The following is a 20,074-nucleotide window of genomic DNA, read 5'->3' as shown; positions in this document are numbered from 1 at the left end:
ACCGCTGGAATCGAACCATGCATTCAGGTAATTCGTAACTTATTCTAGAACATCGATGGCAGTCTGAGCGAGGGCTCCATGGCTTTGGTTGGGTCGGGTGGACTGCGGTCACTATGTGGGGTCCTTGAGTGGCGATGGCAAATGCGGTTCGGAGACTCCCGCTCCCGGCGACTGGTTCTCCTTGCCGCTGTGCAGCCGGTTGGCCATCAGCTCGATGAGATTTGCACGCCCGCGCTTGGGCGTGAAGCGGGAGATGCCCGAGTTGGAAGTTTTATCGCGGGGCGGGGTGCTCAGGAAAACGCCCTCGTAGATGGTCTCCAAGTTTTTTGAGTCGTCCGCGTCACTGGGCGGGCTGATCTGGGCGTTAATCTCGTGCAGGGCCACGTACTGAGGATCGTTCTGGCGCGAGGGCTCCTCCTCGTCCGGAGGGAGCTGCTGCCTCAGCGGCTGCTTGGGCGTTTCGATGTCCGACAGATCGAGATCGTCGATGGGCGACGGGGTGCGTCCGTGGGGCGAGAAGGCGCGGATTTCAAAGGCCGGCAGCTCGTCGCAGCTGCCACCCGGGGACTGCTCCTCGCGCTCGAAGGCCAGCGAGAGGTCACTCTCGCTCTCGATGTCCACGGAGGACATCGAGCACTGCAGGCGGAAGGAACCGTTCAGCTGGTCTCCCTCCTCACAAGTATTCATCGCTTCCGAGGTCTCCATTGGTCTGGCTGGTCTCTCAAGTGCGTCGGTGGCTTATATTCATCACAGGGATGCGCTTCGCGTTCTGCCTGTCTGCGACCGCGTCTCACTTCGCGGAAATCCGCGCTCCCAGGTAAGCGATATTTGGGATCAAGCCCTGTCCACCAGACAATTTTAAATTTTAAATCCCAACAATTTACAAGCCGTCACTTTGTTAGCGATGGGATGCAATTGAGCTACCTGGAACGACCCGGCGTTCGCTGTGAATGGCTATCGCACGTATCCGATAGTTGCCCGCCAACACTTAATACCGATATGCCGCATACTTTACATGAGATAACTTAAAATTGTGCTAGAAATATTAAAACATGAGTGTTATTGTAATGTACTGATTTATTTGCACTATTTATTTTATTTATTTATTTGCTGATTTATTTTGCACGATGCACTACTGGTGCATCAAGCAATGTCGATAAAAATCACAACTAATTTGTTTTCTGCGGGACGTTTAGTTATGGCAAAAGGGAAACTTTTCTGGTTACTAAACTAAAATATTTTGGCAATTTTGAAAATTTCCTGTAATGTTTAATATCTGGAACCCGTTCAGAGCTGCATATGCAGAAGGAAGTTATCGTCAAAATTGTTTGGTTAAAAAATGTATGCAAAATATATGCATAGTGACGAAAAGAATGAGAGAAAAGACGCTATTTCATATTTCGCAAATATAATATGAGTTATCAAAGGGTGTCGCTAAAACTACGGGCTATCAATAATTTTTTCAGCGAGATATCTCGAAAGGTGAAAAAAGTCTTGATTTACATATGTAACAGAACCCAGCAATCTCCATAAATTCAAACGCTTTTTTATAACTTTAATTCGAATCTGTCTTTTATTTTTTCGTTTACGCTTGCTTTTGCTCGTTAAACAAGTTAATTAGTGAAACAATCGTACATCGTCGTTAAAAGACATAAGTTGTGACATACGTATACGATATAGCATGTACTTGAGTTTATACATCCATTAAAGTACCTCCTTTCGCCAACTCTGTTGCATTTTGTAAAGTGCAATTAAACATTTATCTATCTTAAGTAAGTTTCGATGTGCTAGCTTTAAGCTGCCCACTCAACACAATAGTTGCTATGCCATTAAAACAATTAATCAATAAATTATTTAACAAATAGTTCAAAGCGTATTTCAAAGTATACATTAGGTATAGTGGTTGCCTACAATTAAATTACATATAAATACAAATCGTTAAAGTGATGCCTTGGAAGTTATTATTTATCTTAGTAGTTGCTTACATATCTTGAGCGCAGATTTAATTTAACTAACACCTTTTTGGTTTTCCATACGCATAGGGTGAAACACGAAGTTGCCACAATTCTTGTGCCTAAACATTTAATTTAATTGTATTCAATTCAATTTGATGTTATTCTCGTTTGGGATGTCTCTTAGCTGGTGTATATGTATAATGTATGTATAATTCTTTACCGTGTAATTTTGATGATTTTCTTAATAGCCGTGGCTAGGGGCATACTTCCTCACTTTAATCCCAGCACAACCCATTTTAGTATGAGTATTGAATCTATTCCGAAAATAGATTAACAAAATGTTTAAGGCTAAATAATTTTAAGAATTTTAAGTACAGCTAGAAATAATAGCTTAGTTTGAAACTATATGTACACTCGAGTCTCATTTTCGACTTCCAATGTGGTGGCTTTCAGTTTGCCTAAACGTTAAATGTAACAGTTTAATCGTATTTATCAAGCTTTATCATATTCATCAACTTAATGAAAATTAGTTGCCAAAGAAATAATTTGAAAGTATATATGGGTCGAAGTTCAATTCAAAAGTTCGCCAACGGGCGGTCCAACTACAGACTGAGATCTCCGCTGATCGCATAAACGACCATTTAAGTTTGGCACAAGCTTTGAGTAACGCTCTCCCGCTCGAACCTTGGTTGGCCCGGCCGAAATCTTCCACCCGCCCCTGCCAGCCTGCCTCAATTCAGGCCCAGAAGCCGCTTGAAGGCCCGTCGGTAGTCCAGGTTGAAGATGGTGTAGATGACCGGGTTCAGGCCCGAGTTGATGTAGCCCAGCCAGGTGATGAAGTTTTTGAACTTGTTCGTGGGGCAGCAGCTCTGGCAGAAGGGCAAGATGACGTACATGAGGAAGAAGGGCAGCCAGCAGATGACGAACACGCCCATGATGATGCCCAGGGTGCGAGCCGCCCGCCGCTCCTTGGACAGCGAGATCTTTTGCTTTTCCTCAATGAACTGGTTTACCCCGCTTGTCTTCTTCTGCAGCGGAGTGGCGGAAACGGCGGCGGCTCCCGTCGAGGATTGCGGCGGGGTCAGCTTAAGGGACGTCTGCTCGTCCGCCTGGGTCACGCAGACCTGGAAACGAGGTGAAGAAAAGTTTTGGGAATCAAGTGACATGGATATTAGTAATAAGAAGGGGTTTTCCTTTTAAAGTATTATTTCAACTAATTTATTAACTTGAAGTTAGTAAAGGTTGCGTTTTTAAAAGCCTTTTCTGCCATATAAGGAGCTAAGGTGGACAATTTAAATTTGGCTTTCCATTTCCATAAAAAACCCCTTTTGATTTGTAACTTTAGATTTGTGACATTAGAAAATAAACAGGAGAAAACGCTTAAGTCGGTTTCGTCGAATATCAGATACCCATCAGGGGTGCCAGAAAATATTTTACAATTTTTTGTTCATTTTCCATTGAAATAATAAAATAGAAAAAAAATAAACATTTGTCCAAAGTGAAATGGGTAGTCTGTAGTCGTTAGGGTTTTTGGCATATCGATAGACCCTTGAAGAAAAATTATAAATCGTAGTAAAACCAACAATCTTTCAAAATTGTGGGCGAAACCAACTTGCACAGCGTAGGGGTCACTGGAATCTGGATGCTTATCAGATACCCATTACTCAGCTTGTGAAAAACGAACTAAAAATTTCGAAATTTTTCTAGGCTTTCGATAGAAATAAGAAAGTTGTGCTGCGTCTATGTCATTCAAACGCCCAATCTCAATATTCTAGCTTTTGTAGTTCCAGCGATCAGAGCTTTCATACGGACAGACGGACATGGTCACAAAACAAGTCAGTATTCCTGATATACTTTATAGGGTCGGCAACGCTTCCTTCTAACTAATACATACTTTTACACGAATGTATATATACTTACGAGTAACTGGTATAGTTAAAAGTTTTGAAAAGTGTTATCAAAAATAATTTGATTTACATAAGAAGAGAGAACGCTATAATCGAGTTCCTCGACTATCAGATACCCGTTACTCAGCTTGTGGGAGTGCGAACGAAAAAGTTCATCAATCATCTGGTCTCTGGTCTCTGGAATCTGCATGTTTTTTTTGTATCCTGAAATCTCGACGTTCATACGGACGGACAGACGAAGGGACAGCCGGACATGGCCAGATTGACTCCGCTATTTCTCCTGATCAAGAATACATATACTTATGGTCAGAAACGCTTCCTTCCTGTTACATACTTTTCAACGAATGATAGAGAGGAAATCAGGATTCACTTCTCACCTGTATGCAACCCTTGGGGTCGCTCCCGCTCTCCGTGCTGATCTCGGCGTCAGACTTTCCGCCTCCAGAGTGTCTTCCGCCGGCCTGGCAGCTACCGCCATCCCCGCCGGCGGGAAGGAGCTGTTGTTCGCCGTGGGGCTCGCAGGTGGACGAGGACTGCGACTTGCGGCCACCACGGGCCTTGCCGTGCTTGATGGAGTCCTTGATTTTGGCGCGACGCGACTTCTTAACCAGCACGACCATGTGCTGCTGTTGGGAATCACTGTTGCCTTGGGAACCCGCTTTGGAGGAATCCTGCGGCTGGTGGGTTTCGCTGCTGATGCTCTCCTGGTCGTTCTGGATCATAGGCGTGGCGAATTGGGCGCGATCTCGGCCGCAGCACAGCCAGCTGGCTAGGAGGCGCGATTTGGAGCCGGAGTTGGAGGCGGCGACGGGTGAGGAGTTGGCCATCGGCTCCAGCTCGGTGGACTTAAGAGCGATCGTGTTGAGCTTGTTGGCTCTGGCTCTCTCCCTCAAACGACGCCGCGTGGCCACGAAGATCTCGATGTACACGATCGTCATGATGGCCAGTGGAATGAAGAAGGAGCCCAACGAAGAGTAGATGACGTATCCGCGCTGCGAGGTCAGCTCGCAGGGCGTGGCGCTGGTGAACTCGTCCGGCCAGTCGTTCCAGCCGATCAACGGCGGACTACTTATCAGTAGTGAGAGCAGCCACACCCCGGAGATGAGCAACAGGACCCGACCCACGGTCCGCTTCTGGGCGTAGTTGATGGGGTCCGTAATGGCCCAGTACCGGTCGAGCGCTATGGCGCACAGGTTCAGGATGGAGCTGGTGCAGCACAGCACGTCGCAGGTGAGCCACAGCTTGCACAGGTGGATGCCGAACTCCCAGCGCCCCAGGATCGAGTAGGCCACGTTGAAGGGCAGCACCAGAAGGGCCACCGTGAGATCGGCCACCGCCAGCGACACTATGAAGAAGTTCTGGACGATGCGCAGCGGCTTGTAGGTGAACACACTCAGAATCACCAGGATGTTCCCGATGATGGTCAGCACGATAATGACCGAGAGTACCAGGGCGGTGAGAAGGGCCTAGTTTAAATAGAAAGCAAGTTGGGGAGAGTATGGTAGTGTAAATAATATACAGTCCTAAACTTATCAAAGTTCGGGTTCCTAGTGGGAGGGTCACTTGTACGAGTTGCATGTTATAATCAAAACATTTTTTTAAATCAGAGGGGTTAAAGTGGGAGTGGCAACATCAGGAAACAATTTTGCGCTGAGTCTATGTCTCTGGATGTTAGTCTCATGTCTAATCATGTCATGTCTAATCATGTCTCTGCATGTCTAATCTCAACATTCTAGACAGACAGGCGGACATGGACAGATCGATTCGAGTATTGATCCTGATCAAGAATGTATATACTTTATACTTTATGGCAGGAAACTCTTCTTTCTACCTCTTACATTCTTTTCAACGAATCTAGAACACGAATATATGTAAAAGGTACACTCTAAACAAAGTTTATTTCTACTGTCACGTAATGTCTACGTCTACGTCTACTGTCTACGTAATTAATATTACCAAAATGCCGTTACCATTAATATTGAAGTGGAATATTATCGTTATGTTCATTACCTCCCACTCCGGCACAGCCAGCTGGAGGCCCAGGACGCTGGCATGCAGCTCATCCACAGCTCCGTCGCACTCTCCTGCGGAGTCGGGATCCGCCTGAGCCGTACTCAGTGCCGCGGTGACGGTGGTCAGGCCCTCCACCAGCGAACCGGATATGTTGGCCACCGTCTCCGTTCCCATGCCCGCATCGGCATCCGTATCCGCATACCCCCGTGCGGCATGGTCGCTTCCGGAGTTTGTGGTGCTGACGGCGGCTGCAGCGGTTAGAGCCGCCGCCGCCACCGTTGTGGTGACATTTACAAACAGGATCTGATCTGCCGATGGCATCTTTTACTGCCCTGCCACTTGCCTTCTTTGGGCTCCGGCTGTGTTTACATGCGTTGTGGTAGGAAGGCAGATGATGATTACGATGTCCCGGCTTCTGTGGCTTTCTGCTGCGAAGGCAAATGGAAAGGAAATCAAGCGACATAAAATGTATTGTTTCTTGTAAAGAATGTCGGAGCTTACAGTATATAATATTAATGTTTGCTTATGCAAATAATTTCTAGTTGACACCAAAGAGTGCTCTCAGAACGGGAACTGAACATCCTAAATGTGGAATTGACTTATAGATCAATTCGGAAACTGGACAAAGTTACCACACAAGCCTATCAGGATCATGTCCTGCCTTTAAAGGAAAAAAGAAAAAGCCAAGCCACCAATAATGGTGGGAAGGTCCAAAACAATTTAACTGACAAATCCTGTCGAATTGCCCTCATTTGGGATTAATTATTAAAAAGTAATTAAAAATGTCAGACCAAATCGGGTCGAAAAGGTGGTCCTGAGTAAATTCACGTCTATGAGAAAAGAGTGTTCTAAGATGTTCCAGAATATTGTGGAAAGTGAGCCGGGCGTCCTAAGTCAATACACTCCCACATCCTTTAGCAATCGATTAATTGTTGCTCTGCCCTTTCCCCATCCGCCTGACACTTCTATATCCCCTAAGTCCTTACCAGCTTTACTGAGTTTCGGGGTTATCGGGTCCTTTTTTCTGATAGCAGTTGAAGGAACATTAATCAAAATAACCCGCTCATAAAGTGAACTCTCAGAAAATGAAGAAAGGAGGAAACAACTTTGAAGCAAACATTTCATTCACAAAAATTGTTTTGCCTTTTCGCTCCTCGCTTCGCAGATTGCTTATGCCCTGAATCCCACCTTGATTTCTGTCTGCTAATGTAAAGCTTTTAGTCGGGGAATGGGCGTTGTATTTACTTTGTACTTTTTCGGCTTCTGCAAATAGGTGGGTGAAAGTTTAAAGCGATTTTTAGTTGGTGTGACCGCCATTTTTAGCACGACTTGAGATCAAGTGCGCTCAGTAGAAAAGTATTGTATTGCAAAAGTAAGTAAACTATTGTTTAAAGGCTTGTGTTCTTCTGTTCCTATAAAGGATTGAATTTTATGGCTTCAATTATTAACCAATAAGTTACTAAGCAAAAAGCCGAACCTCAAAAACTTAAGAAGAGTTAAGAAAAGTATTGTATTGCAAAAGTAAGTAAACTATTGTTTAAAGGCTTGTGTTCTTCTTTGCCTTTAAAGGATTGCATTTTATGGCTTCAATTATTAACCAATAAGTTACTAAGCAAAAAGCCAAACCTCAAAAACTTAAGAAGAGTTAAGAAAAGTATTGTATTGCAAAAGTAAGTAAACTATTGTTTAAAGGCTTGTGTTCTTCTGTGCCTTTAAAGGATTGCATTTTATGGCTTCAATTATTAACCAATACGTTACTAAGCAAAAAGCCAAACCTCAAAAACTTAAGAAGAGTTAAGAAAAGTATTGTATTGCAAAAGTAAGTAAATTATTGTTTAAAGGCTTGTGTTCTTCTGTGCCTTTAAAGGATTGCATTTTATGGCTTCAATTATTAACCAATAAGTTACTAAGCAAAAAGCCAAACCTCAAAAACTTAAGAAGAGTTAAGAAAAGTATTGTATTGCAAAAGTAAGTAAACTATTGTTTAAAGGATTGTGTTCTTCTGTGCCTTTAAAGGATTGCATTTTATGGCTTCAATTATTAACCAATACGTTACTAAGCAAAAAGCCAAACCTCAAAAACTTAAGAAGAGTTAAGAAAAGTATTGTATTGCAAAAGTAAGTAAACTATTGTTTAAAGGATTGTGTTCTTCTGTGCCTTTAAAGGATTGCATTTTATGGCTTCAATTATTAACCAATACGTTACTAAGCAAAAAGCCAAACCTCCGTGGTTATCCCATTGGTAAGCTGACTTTGTGCTGGAACCTACGCGACATAATTGAATATCTCGTGGCGTGAGAAGGGCTCTTTCCACAGTTAGTTTCTGGCCTGTCCTGTCCGCCGGGCGATAAGCTTATTAGAGAAGCCCCTGATTAGGGATCCACCGCCCAAAAACAGCCAAGGAATCGTGTTTGACTTCGCGTGAGTGTGAAGGAACAGCTTGGGATAGTTTGGCCCAGACTTGAGTTCAGTTGGGCTTAGTTGGGGGAATGGCGAAAAGTTTTTGAACTCGTCATGCAGTCGATGCGACCTTGACTGAACCAGCTTCCTTCCGCATACACACACACTCGTACAGCTGAGTACACATGTAGTGGGCATGTCCTTTTTGGCAAACTTGTCACTAGCATTTGTGTGCCTGCATCTGCGAATGGAGCGGGAGCAGCGAGTGTGCCAAAGTTCGGTAACTTAATGTTTCCTAGATAATACCTGGCCCGACTAAAGAAGGGTATCCGAACTTCGTCGGCGTTGTCGAAGCTCGTTGTTTTTGTTTCCCCAATTTTACGCCGTGTCCCGCTCATTAAATATGCAAGAGTTCCGGCATATCTGCAAGATACACGCATCCTCGCCCGCAAGCCACCCACCGAGCTTTATTTATAGCTCACATTAGGCACTTGTGCAGCTAAAAATACTGGCGCTCGAATCGCCTTTGATGCTGATCAAGTTGGCCACACGGAACGAAGAGATGCCGATAAAGTGTACTCCCAGGCACATGGATCTTGGGGAATTTCTGCTAATTGGCATTGATGGGTGTGTGCGCCACGCCCCCTAAATGTTTCATTTCATTTGCATGATTAATGTGGCGTATAACAATTCAAGGGGCACACAAGTTGAATTTCATCGTTCAAATAGGCAGCATCCAAGAAAATTGGGAAATACATATCAAACGAAATTCGAAGGCGTTGAAAATGCGTATTTTTGATTCTCTTTGAGCTGCGAGCATTTTAAATATTTTACGCGCAATTAAAACGGGGCAAATTGATTGGAAATTATGAAATGTTTTCGTGCCTAAGTAAACATGATTGGGGCACTAAGGAATGTACGGTTCTGCCGGAACGACGCGGTGGCGCTTTGTGGTTGCGCCCCCGTTCACCGTTGAACGATTTTCCAATTTCTGGGGCAATAAGAGTACGTTGATCTGGCCAACGTACCAGTTGACAACTGGCCAACCTGCAGATAAGGCGCTCCTGCCAATTTCCACCTGCGTTCATTTACGGTTCTGTTTCTGAATTTTCCACAGCGGCACTTCCAGAAACACAGCATAGACTTTAAGCTTTTAACTAGGATATATGTTTGTCATTTACGTCATTATAACTTAAATAAGCTAGTGTACCTCTTATTATCCACAGCAGTTTATAAAACATTTTGGACAAGCCACAAACGGTTTTTGCTGAGTGTATCAGTGACCTGAACTAGGCCTAAATGAAAGGCGACCTGTACTCAACCAAATGCAATTCGAGTCGAGTCAAGTTGGGCTGGGCTCGGTGAATGGAAAAGCGTGGCAGGAATGGCCAGTCCCGGGCCTTATCCACTTATGGCAGGCTCTGCGGCCCATTCGGGAAACTCGCCCACTTTCATGCAGTTTTGCGCTTCTATTACGCGAATATCGATAGGGCCTCTGGCGGAAAACTTGATTAAATGGGACACTTAAACTGTGGAGCTCTGTGCGGATTGTTTTGGCTCCAAGCGGGGTGAGTGAAACGAAATAACAAATGCAAAGTGGGCTGCAGTCTACGTCCGTTTACTAGGGCGGGGCTCAATGCATTTTAAGGAGTCGGCACAGCTCGTAGATTAAGCCACGGACAGCCTGCAAATTTGATGTGCACTTCTTCGCCTAGTGGACTTCGTTTCTTCTTGGGTGTCTCCGCTGTTTTGCCATTTTCCGCATTTTCCCATTTCCTCGCTGGCTGCTACATGCGCCATGTGGGAAATTCCCCAGCCCTGTGTAATTTTTCCTTCTTTTTGTTTGGCAATGACAGGAACACGCCGATGTGAAGAGCAATTGGCGGAGGAAGGCGCTCGGAGACGGGGTCCTGGGATAAAGGCATGTGCGAAATCCGGACGGCTTCGCAAATGAGCAGCAGATTGATGAAGCAGAAAATATTCCCGTAAAGTAATGAGCGCGGTTGCTGCCAACTCGGCTGATTGAACGGAAATGGCCAGCACAAATTGGTCGGGTCTTTGTTATACTTTTCATTGCCCTTATGAAACCAGCATTTTCCAACTACTAGCGTTGCTTCAAACTAAGAAGGCTTGGTGTCGAAAATATTGAAAAAAAAGTAACTAAAACAAGAGCTTATTAAAATTACAACTTTTTATATAATTTTTAAAGCAAAACGATACTTTGTTTGTTCCGCAAGAATTGAATTGAATTCGTAATTAGGCTACAGTAAAAGCTATGGAAAACAAGCATGTCATTTTACAAGCCAGTTGGTAAGGGATCTTTTGCCAAGCTCCTTTCAAAATCACCCGGCCCAAATTATGGCAATTGTTGGCTGGACATGTTGCAATGCCAGCAATTTGCCAGCTGCCCAGAATCCTTCGATCGGGAACCGGAAGCCTGGCACGTTTCTGGGAGTTAAAGCGAGCCAAGTTATTCGAAAACTGATGTGCTCCGTGGCGGAATCGCAGCGCCATGGACTGAAAAAGGGAGGATGTCAGTCCGGTGGGCAGGAGACAGACATACAGATAGACAGACAGGCAGGGGGATGCAGCTGGGTTTGCATACCTGCACCTGATAAACATGAAAGTCCAGCCATGTAAGCTGCTAGCCATACGTGTGTGTACATGAGTCTTTCGATGTGGGCGGGCTTATGGCCACGCCCAAAAAGCAGTGCAGCTCAGATAACTTAGATAACAATACAAATTGCAGATGGTGTAGCATGAGGATTAATTCGCGGAACAAAATGCTGGCAGCAACTGCTTGATTGCATTGCACAATTTGGGAGTTATTCCTCCGCTAACGAACATGTTTACCAAGAGCCACATGAAGACATCGATTCCGCTGCAGCCGAGAAAAATGCTCCGCATGGAGGTCCAACCTACGGAAGCTCCCCTGTACGCTCTGCCCACATCACATTCCGTCAGTCAGTCAAAAGTTGCACTTCAATGCACATTTTGTGCCCTCCGAATCGAACACTCTCAAACATTCTCAGACCCATCGCACATCGACGCGGACTGGGCCAGAAGGATGCGCTGCTCTGCGATGTCCCGACAGCGGCGCCAGAGTTGCAAATGGAAATGCATTTTCCGCTGGCACACGTCCAACGTGGGCGCCTCAGTGCGGATTCCTCTCCAAGTGGGATTGGGATGGCTGCAATGCTTGCATATTTAAGCTTGATGAGGGTGTGCTTAGCATTAATTTGGACCTCCATCCTTCCTTTCCTGAAGTCGCCCTCCCGCGGCATTCGATGGCCATTTTTGCTGGCCTTAAGACGGGTTTCCTTGGCAACACATTAGTCAGTCACAGTAATGTAGTCAAAAGGTGTACGAGTGGTTCACACTTTTAAATCGACGCAACATGTGTTTTTTTTTAAGGTGGGATGGACTACGTGACTTCCTGTTTCAATTAGCTCCCAGTTAGTTGGCCCTGAAAATGTTGTATATGTTTTGGTTACCCCAAAATGTTGATCTATTCGTCAATGGATTGCCCAAAATCAATTTGCTCAACTAATTAAGGATATCATCTTTCTGTTTTCGCTTTCCAATTAGCTTTTCTGCTGCAAGTTGTCGAAGTGGGAGCTCGATTTTCTATATTTTCTGGCCAAGAAGTTAAATGAACGGTCCGGTGTTTGGTTTTCAAACATACAAGGCTTCAATTGATTTGAATTGATTGATTTGACTCTATTTTCTGGTGTTCGGTTGCGTTTTTTGCCGGCTGCCGTTTTGACCGCTGCCACTCTTGATTTTTAGCCAAACAAATCGGAAATCCCAAAAGGCTGCTGTTTTTTCCTATATTCCCTAAATGGATGCGTCATTTTTTGTACTGTTTGTCTGCCGATTGTGTTGCAACTGGTCATGGAATTGCAAATTGGGTTCAAGTGGGTTGCTTGAAAACTTGTTTGATTGCAATTTGGCACGATTTGACCTGTTGGTCAGCAGATGGTTAGCTCAGCTTAGGGCCAATCAACCTGAGTGCCTCCGGTGTGTTGTTCTGTATCATATTCCGAGTCAATAACCAGTGGAACTCAATGTTTTCTTTGGTTTCCTCATCACTCTTCCAAATAAACCGGAGCACAACTGCCAACATCTGCCAGTCAGTCAACCCATGCCCAGTATTCATTGCCATCCGCCAGCTGCTCCACGCTCCATTTTATTGTTTCTGTGCTGTTCACTTAATTAAACATTTTCGTTTAAACAATAGACGTTCAAACAAGAACAGCAAAATGCGATATACTTTGGCTTGGGTCGGCGAGATTACTACTCCATTGGATTCGTGACCCGAAAAGAATAACAGCAAGCAAAAATGTAGTAAGCATTGTTATAGCCAGATTTTCTGCTGGCCAGAATGGGAGCAAGGGATTCCTGGAGGACCTGTTTGGTCACGTGTTGAGGGGTTTGATTGAAAAGCGATGGCCGATCGATGCAGTCATAAAAACTGAAAGGACATCGCCGTCCCCATTGGCGCAAGCTCATTTGTAGGCAAAGTGCCCACACACTGGGTCAAAGTGGCGACTTCCAGACTACACTGAAAGAAATTAAGTCAGAGTGCTTATCATTTGAACAGATAGCAGCACGAAGCATGATTGAGTTGAATAGCGGATGGGCTTGTTGTGTTTTGCTGACAAATGCTTTCAAAACTGCGGATCATGCGCGGATGGTCTTATTTCAGAATGTATTTCCATGTAGGTGGCGTCACTTAATTTTTAAATATTTTAAAATTAGTGGAGCTCCGATTATTTGTGGCGTTGGAAGTTTCAACTAAGGCTCACCATATATATATATTTACAATAATGGCAGATGCGTTTATTTCAGTCCTTGACAACAAAGGAACCAGGCAAAAAGAATGAAATATAAATGTTCTGATGTACTTTTGACTGATCCTTGTAGGACCCTCTGATCTGAATGTATAGAATATCCCTTATTTGTGCCAGTGTAGCTTAGTCGGTCCCTCAGACGTTTGCAATTGCGAATGGCACAAAAGAGAAACAGAACACATCCAACCAGAACTGAGCAGACGGTCCCATTTCTATAAAAGCTTCTTCGCCGCTCAATAAAGTGGGTCTGTTTATGGACTCTGGAATGGATTGGGGACATGTCTGGGCGTTTGGCAATCGAAAATCGTAATGCGACTTGATTCGCTTCGATTATATTTATATTTTTCCGATTGCGCCTTGATGCTGCCAATGGGGCGTGAAAAGTAACTGAATTAACGCCTAATAAGTTGTCCACTTAGCTCGCTCAACGTTCCTGGATTTCGGCTGGGATTGACCATCATCGCTGCCCATGAATAAATGCATCAAAATCAAAAAGGAGTCGCAGCGTTTGCGCTTTTCCGAAATTTCCCTTTCCTTTTGCCACTGCCATGCTGGCCTGCTTTAAAATTCATTGCATTGCTCCGCCATTCCGCCGATGGTTGATGATCATCATCAATATGGGGCCAGAAAGCAGAAAGCTACAGCTCGGAGCCAGCGAAACTGGAGGCGTCCCTGCAGTGGCTGCATTGACATTGAGCGTATTTGTCAGGCACACAGAGGCCAGTGCCCCACCAATTCCCCAATTGATGGTAGACTTGCTGGTGGAAAGGGGAGCTTTCCGAGCTCCGTACGTGCCTGGCAATGGAAACTCTTTGCCTTTGACGTTGACTGCATGCGACAAAATTTACTTGTTCGCATTTATTACATGCAATTTGGTGGCCCAGTGGCGTTGCCTTATGTTGTTTACTCAGCCAACTACATTCCCTCGGATTCACGCAAAGAAAAAACGAAAACCAGACAGATTTGATAACTTAGTTGGGGTCGCCTCGCCAGTTGCTTAAAGGCTTTGTCAGCAAAACTATTTTCATATGTATAAACTTCCTTAAATTTCGGATAATACTTGTATGCTATAACATCAGGATTCCAATTCGTTGGGATGGTTTTCTTTGATTGCCCGTGGTGATCACATAGATACAATTATCCAGATACGTTCCCAACTAAGAAACAACCCATTAAGTTAATCTAAACAAATGTATCAAAATGTCAGAGCTGCAATAATATCGCCACCTGACAGCTGTCACAGGCATGATGGATTAACCATATAGGTTCCGACTGCCGAGATAGCAATCCCGAATGATAGTATCGACAAGGGGATCCGGTCTTCTCTATAATTTCCCGGCATCGGAGATAATCCGTGCGAATCGCTTGGTAAGAACAAGCGGCGAAGGCATTTGAAAATGAGCGTCGCATTAATTTGTCGTTTTAACAATCAGCCACATATCTGCCTGAGTTTTCTGCTCGCACCATAAATATTTCCCTCGATTTTTCACAGCAATCGCCTGTCCCACCGAATAGATATATATTGCTTGTCACATTTTGTACTTTCGCCAGCTCCGACATGGACATTGCCTATAAATCATATTTGGCAGCCCATTGCCACACTCCACCCCGGGTCTATCACCTTCCACTGGTTCACTACCATTGCCAGTTTGCTGATGGGAAAAGTTTGCATACCCCTGTTTTTATTTCCAGGGGCGTTTTGGGTGGCAGGCTGCCAGCGCTTAGCTCCGTGCACTCACAAATCACTTGAAATATGGCAGTGCTTCGAACAATTTGTATGCATCAAATGCAAATATATAAAACAACGTACGTCTGGGAGTATACGAGTATATTACACAATTATGCGCCCAATTGTTGTTTATTGTGCGCTCCACCGCCAGAGGCTTTCCTTCTCCTCTCGCCCAGATATGTCCTTCCCATATTTTAGTTTTTTGACCAACTTTTCCTGGCTGTGACGCCGAGCAGCTGCAAGTGTCGTCGCACTCGAACATCAAGCCAAGAGCGGAAAAACGTGTGTTGGCTAAGAAAATAAACAGAACCAGGGGAAACTTTACCTACTACAAGCACTTGTGTATGTCGTATACTATTTTTGCTATCATAGGTCGCTTGAGTTTCAGCACCCATATACGCATATTTGAATTTATGAATGTCTTATGAATAATATTGACAAATTATTTCTTAAGAACGGTGTGTGTATTATAGACTTATTACTTTTGCAGTAATATTCCTAAAGCCATACCGATTATTTTTATTTTTGTTATTTTCGACGCTCCTCATACAAGTGTATACAATTCTTTGTATCTTAGAGAGCTCGTTCTCGACCAGCAATCAAAAATAATTTTTCCATAACGCACTTAATATTTAGTGAGCTGCCAATTGCTTATACTTTCTCTGATTTCCAAGAGCGATGATGTCCCGTGAACTCTGGTTTCCCCACATAGCTGAGAACGCCTCGCACCATTTTACCCTGATTTACCCAGCAAGAAACAGTGCGCCTTTCCCCTCAGTTGGCTGATCTGCTGATCTGCTGGCCCCAGCAATTGTCTATATATTTAGCGCACTGCTTTTCAATTTGTTCGATTTTCCACCATTTGCATGTGCTGAGCAACAAAAGAGCCAGAGGTATCCATAAATAACTGATTCGGTTTTTTAGGTTTCGCCCATGCCTCAAGTAGTGTGTCGACAAGTTAACGGGCCCACAAGGATTGGGATGCAGTGGCGGGATGGGGCAGGAAAATGGAGGGGTGCCTCAAGTGGTCGCTGCTGGGAAACTTTGGCTGCTCGCTTTGGTGCGCCTTTATTTTTCCTGATGAATTCAACAAATATTGACAACGTGCGTGCCAAACACAAAATAAATCATAGTCGTTCTCGCTTTTGTTTTCCATTTCCCGTCTTTTCCTCGCCTTTTCTCGCTTTTCCGCGCATATTTATTTACATGCCGAAAGAAGAACGCCGAATGGGAACGAAACTGAAAATGAAAATGAAAACGAAGTCGACAGCGGCAATGGCAGCGACGCACGTCATTAACAGCTCGTTTTCCCAGCGGAGGGGGTTTTGGGTGGGTGGGTGGTTGATTTTCGGTGGCGAGTGGGTGGCTAGTGGGTGGCGGCCTTAGGCGCGTATCTGTGTGTCATATTGGGTGCGCCTCTTGGGGCCATCTAGCAAATGGAAATAAGTTTGTACATTGGCATGGAAACTATTTTGTACTTAGCGTTGAAATAGTTCGCTACTTTGATTTGGCTTTGGAAGATAGCAAGTTGGTTGAGTGCTTTGGTGAAATGTTTGTCAGTGCATAAATCGAAATAGGCAGCTGTGGGTTCCTATCAGTATTAGTACTTAGCGATTCTGAGAGATGTGCTCACTGCAAATGTTTATCAATGCCTTTGCCAATACATTATAAACGTAACATATGCATGTATAAGGACAGGCAGAGGCAGTATACAATATACATGCCCAAGTAACCTATCTTATAGTTCCTCATTTAGTAACACAATTCTCCTTTCTTATTTTACGACTAACGGGTGGAATTCAAATTATTATTATTATTTGAAAGGCCCTACTTTATGTCATAGAAAAGCTTATGTAAAACATTTACTTTATTAATGCCTCGCGGCTATTAAATATAAATGGCATAACTGTCTTAGACCAGAAAAAGGGCTCTGTGGCTTTTCCATTTTCCCTCACTCTGGGATTTCTTTTGCCTTATAGCAACTGCCGCGCCTTTTTGTTTTTCTTCTGCGTCTCTCCAAACTTTTGGCTCGGCTGTCCCTCAATATCTGCAATGGCCCAAGTTTTCACATAAAAATTAACTAAATTGGCTTTCCAATTATCGCAACTCAATGGCAATTAGCAATTAGTCTTGGAGGCACTCTCCTGGGCGGAACCTCGAGTGGATTCGATTTTTCCTCTGTGCTCAATAGAAATGATTTGCTTAGTTCAAGCTGCATATCTGCGGGACTGGGAAATAAATGAGCCTTGAATTTTGGCAATTTGCTGGTGGCCTCGACGGTCAACAAAATGCAAGCTCCTAACGCAATCCGCTCCTCCTTTTCCGCCCTTCCCCTTCGAAATGTGGCACACAAAGCAAATTAGTTACGCCTAATTTGCAATTCATTGCAGGCAACAATTGACTTTGCCAATGATACAATTTGAATACGACCACCCCAATAGACCCCCGCCCCACGACATTCAAATTTCCTTCCACATGTCGATGCTTCTTGGAGGCTGTCTATGAGCTGCTCACTTTCCAATTGAACGCCTCAAGAGCCGTCTAAGATGATTGATTTTGTGTGCTTAAGTGGAACGGGAGCAGGAAATCAAATTAAAAATCCTCACACCACTGAAAACCACTGAGCGCAGAAATTGTGGTTCAAGCCCCGGAATTTACTCACTTCAAGGCCAATCCAACTTAAATTGTATATAGATAGATATAGATATTCGCCATTTCTTTAAATAAATAACGAAAACAGATCTGTCCGGGGGCAGGACTATAGATCACACGAGCAGACACAATCCACTTAGAATTTTTATTTATTCAGCTCTTTGAGTTGTGGCAATCATGAACTTATTATGGGAAATCCTCCTTGGGTATAATCTAAAAACAAGAGAAAAGTCTATAGTCGAGTTCGCCGACTATCAGATACCCGTTACTCAGCTAGTGAAAGTGCGAACGAGAAATTTCAACATTTTTCTGCCGTATCGATACAAATTGGGGAAAAAATAATAAAATGTAAAAAAATTACAAAATTGTTCAAAGAATGGGCGAGGCAGTTTTGGCAAATCGATAGAAATTTACAAGTCTAATAAGGAAATTAAAAAATATCAAATAATTTTGTTTGTGGGCGTTAGAAGGGGCGTGGTCAAAATGTTTTTAGTATACCGAAAGTAAATGGCAAGACAAATATAAAGCGAAAAAAATTCGTCTACAAAATAAAACAAGACAGAATGCTATAGTCGAGTTTCTCGACTATCAGATACCCGTTACTCAACTAGTGGAAGAAATTGGAAACAATATACATATAATACAATGAAAAAAATTTACAAATTTTTCAAAAGTGTGGTCGTGGCAGCTTAGGGCGGCTTGTGAGCGTTAGAATGGGCGTGGCAAAAATATTTTTTGAAATCGATAGAAATTTACAAGGCTAATAAAAAAATGGAAAAATACCTAAAAAAATTTTTTGGGCGGCTCCCAAAACATCATTACGCTGCGTCTATGTCTCTGGAAATTGCATGCCTAATCTTAAACTTTCTAGCTCTTATAGTTCCTAAGATCTCGACGTTCCTACGGACAGATGGATAGACGACGGACAGACGGACATGGCCAGTTCGACTCGGCCTGACCAAGAATATATATACCTTATAAAGTCGGAAACGCTTTCTTCTGTCAGTTACATACTTTTAAACGAGTCTAGTATTCCCTTTAACTCTTCGAGTAAGGGGTATAACTACAAAAAAAAAACTCCTACATTGCGTACACATAATGAGAACACCTTTTTCGAACCTTTTTCGTTCTCGAAAAATGATATTTTTTATCTGGCACTAAAAACATAATTTTTTTTGAATTAGCATCAACAGCGTTGATTGCCGTCAGAACAATTGGTTGCTAGCAGTTGCTAACAACTATTGGTTATACGCAGAAAATGTAACGCACTTTCGTTAGGATCTAGTAGTCCGGGGGGTAATCCCGTACCCCGAGAATGAATGGAACGGGAGAAAGGGAAAAGGAAAACAATGTACTATAAATTATATTGCCTGAATTAATTTTGCCCCCGTTCAAGCCCGGAACTTTATCACCTGCTCTAACTAGATCTGTTGCCAATGGCAGTTGCAGATGCAAGGACATCGCCTCTGTGTCTTTGGGGCGCCATGTGCGGCGGGTAGATATATGGGGCTGTGTATCCATTTAGTAAATGCAACTCTCATCGGGGTAGTTGCAAATATTTAGCTAAAATATGCCACACTTTAACATCCTTAGACAGCAGAGCAGTGCAGAGTGCTGCCATAGTTCCCCCCTTCCCCCCTTCCCCCCGACATGCCCGAGGCGCCTTTTGTTGCCGACTCGGTTGTATAATTTAATAAGGTCTGGTAAAAGGTATTGGCCCCGGCACCGGGAACCAGTCTAAAAGGAAGCCGCACACACCCGCATATACACGCACTGGTAACGGTCCCTGGTATTGCAACACGTTTTGTAGTTTTCGACAGGTGGGTGGTGGGTGGTGGTTGGGTGGTGGTGGGCTGGGAATGCATAATTTCATTATGCTTACCGAACAAAGGCTGTGAGACCAGGCAAAGGTTCTGAGCCACCGCGAGACGCAGCTACAGGGGTTAGAGTTGGCAATAAGAGCGTATTTAAGGGGAATCATTGGGAATTTACAGTTTCTGAAGTAATCATCAAGATATGTAAAATACTTGAGGGAAATTCCAAGAGCATCACAGTTTCCTTTTCGCATTCCAGGCCACAGCACTTAGACAAAAGGTTAACTGGCCCTCTGCCGGATATGCGCCTTCGTCATTAGTTGCCTCGCCGCCTTTGTATGTTTTATTCCTGTCCATGTCCTATAAATTACTTAGTGCCTTTCGGTGCTGAAGTGTTGCTCTTCGGGTTGGCCGGCAACCTGGCATCTTTCCCGACTTTCCGACTCTCCGACTCTCCGACTTTCCGACTCTCCGACTTTCCCGACTAGAGGCTTCATAAATTTCAATTTATCTTTGGAACGCCTCCCCCACCTCACTGGTATCTTCGGACCACATCTATTTGCAGCTGTTGACAAGTAACATTAGGTTTAGAGCGATGGCGGACCTGGGGGCTACAAAACGCCTCTAATGCTTGGTGTTCCACGACTAAAAGGACTAAAATAAAGCTGGACACTAGGAAGACGGAAAGTTTTTTACGACGGGCCATTAAATTTATCTACCTAATGGTCCATAAAGTGAGTTCAATACAGGTA

At 43.9% G+C, this 20,074-nt stretch overlaps 2 protein-coding genes across 2 annotated transcripts in view; both read right to left on the bottom strand.

The window, feature by feature from the left end:
- Positions 1–102: 102 nt before the first annotated feature.
- LOC6544286 lies at positions 103–958 on the bottom strand. The gene has a single exon (XM_001973678.3). It carries the CDS (start codon positions 703–705, stop codon positions 112–114), a length of 594 nt encoding a protein of 197 aa, XP_001973714.1. The 5' UTR covers positions 706–958; the 3' UTR covers positions 103–111.
- Positions 959–1,588: 630 nt separating this feature from the next.
- The window catches only part of LOC6544285 (tyramine/octopamine receptor), a 31,102-nt gene continuing 12,616 nt past the window's right edge, over positions 1,589–20,074 (bottom strand). Inside the window, exons 2-4 of the mRNA XM_001973677.3 lie at positions 5,873–6,303; positions 4,240–5,328; positions 1,589–3,079 (exon numbers count right to left, since the gene is read on the bottom strand). Coding sequence (XP_001973713.1) covers positions 2,687–3,079; positions 4,240–5,328; positions 5,873–6,196 — 1,806 coding nt within the window. The 5' untranslated portion in view covers positions 6,197–6,303 and the 3' untranslated portion in view covers positions 1,589–2,686. The remainder of the gene's footprint in view (positions 3,080–4,239; positions 5,329–5,872; positions 6,304–20,074) is intronic.

The sequence above is a fragment of the Drosophila erecta genome, unplaced genomic scaffold, assembly GCF_003286155.1.
Source record: "Drosophila erecta strain 14021-0224.00,06,07 unplaced genomic scaffold, DereRS2 tig00000021-arrow-pilon, whole genome shotgun sequence".
Classification (NCBI taxonomy): Eukaryota; Metazoa; Arthropoda; class Insecta; order Diptera; family Drosophilidae; genus Drosophila; species Drosophila erecta.
The sequence above is the reverse complement of the archived record's forward strand: the minus strand, read 5'-3'. Positions and strand labels throughout refer to the sequence as shown.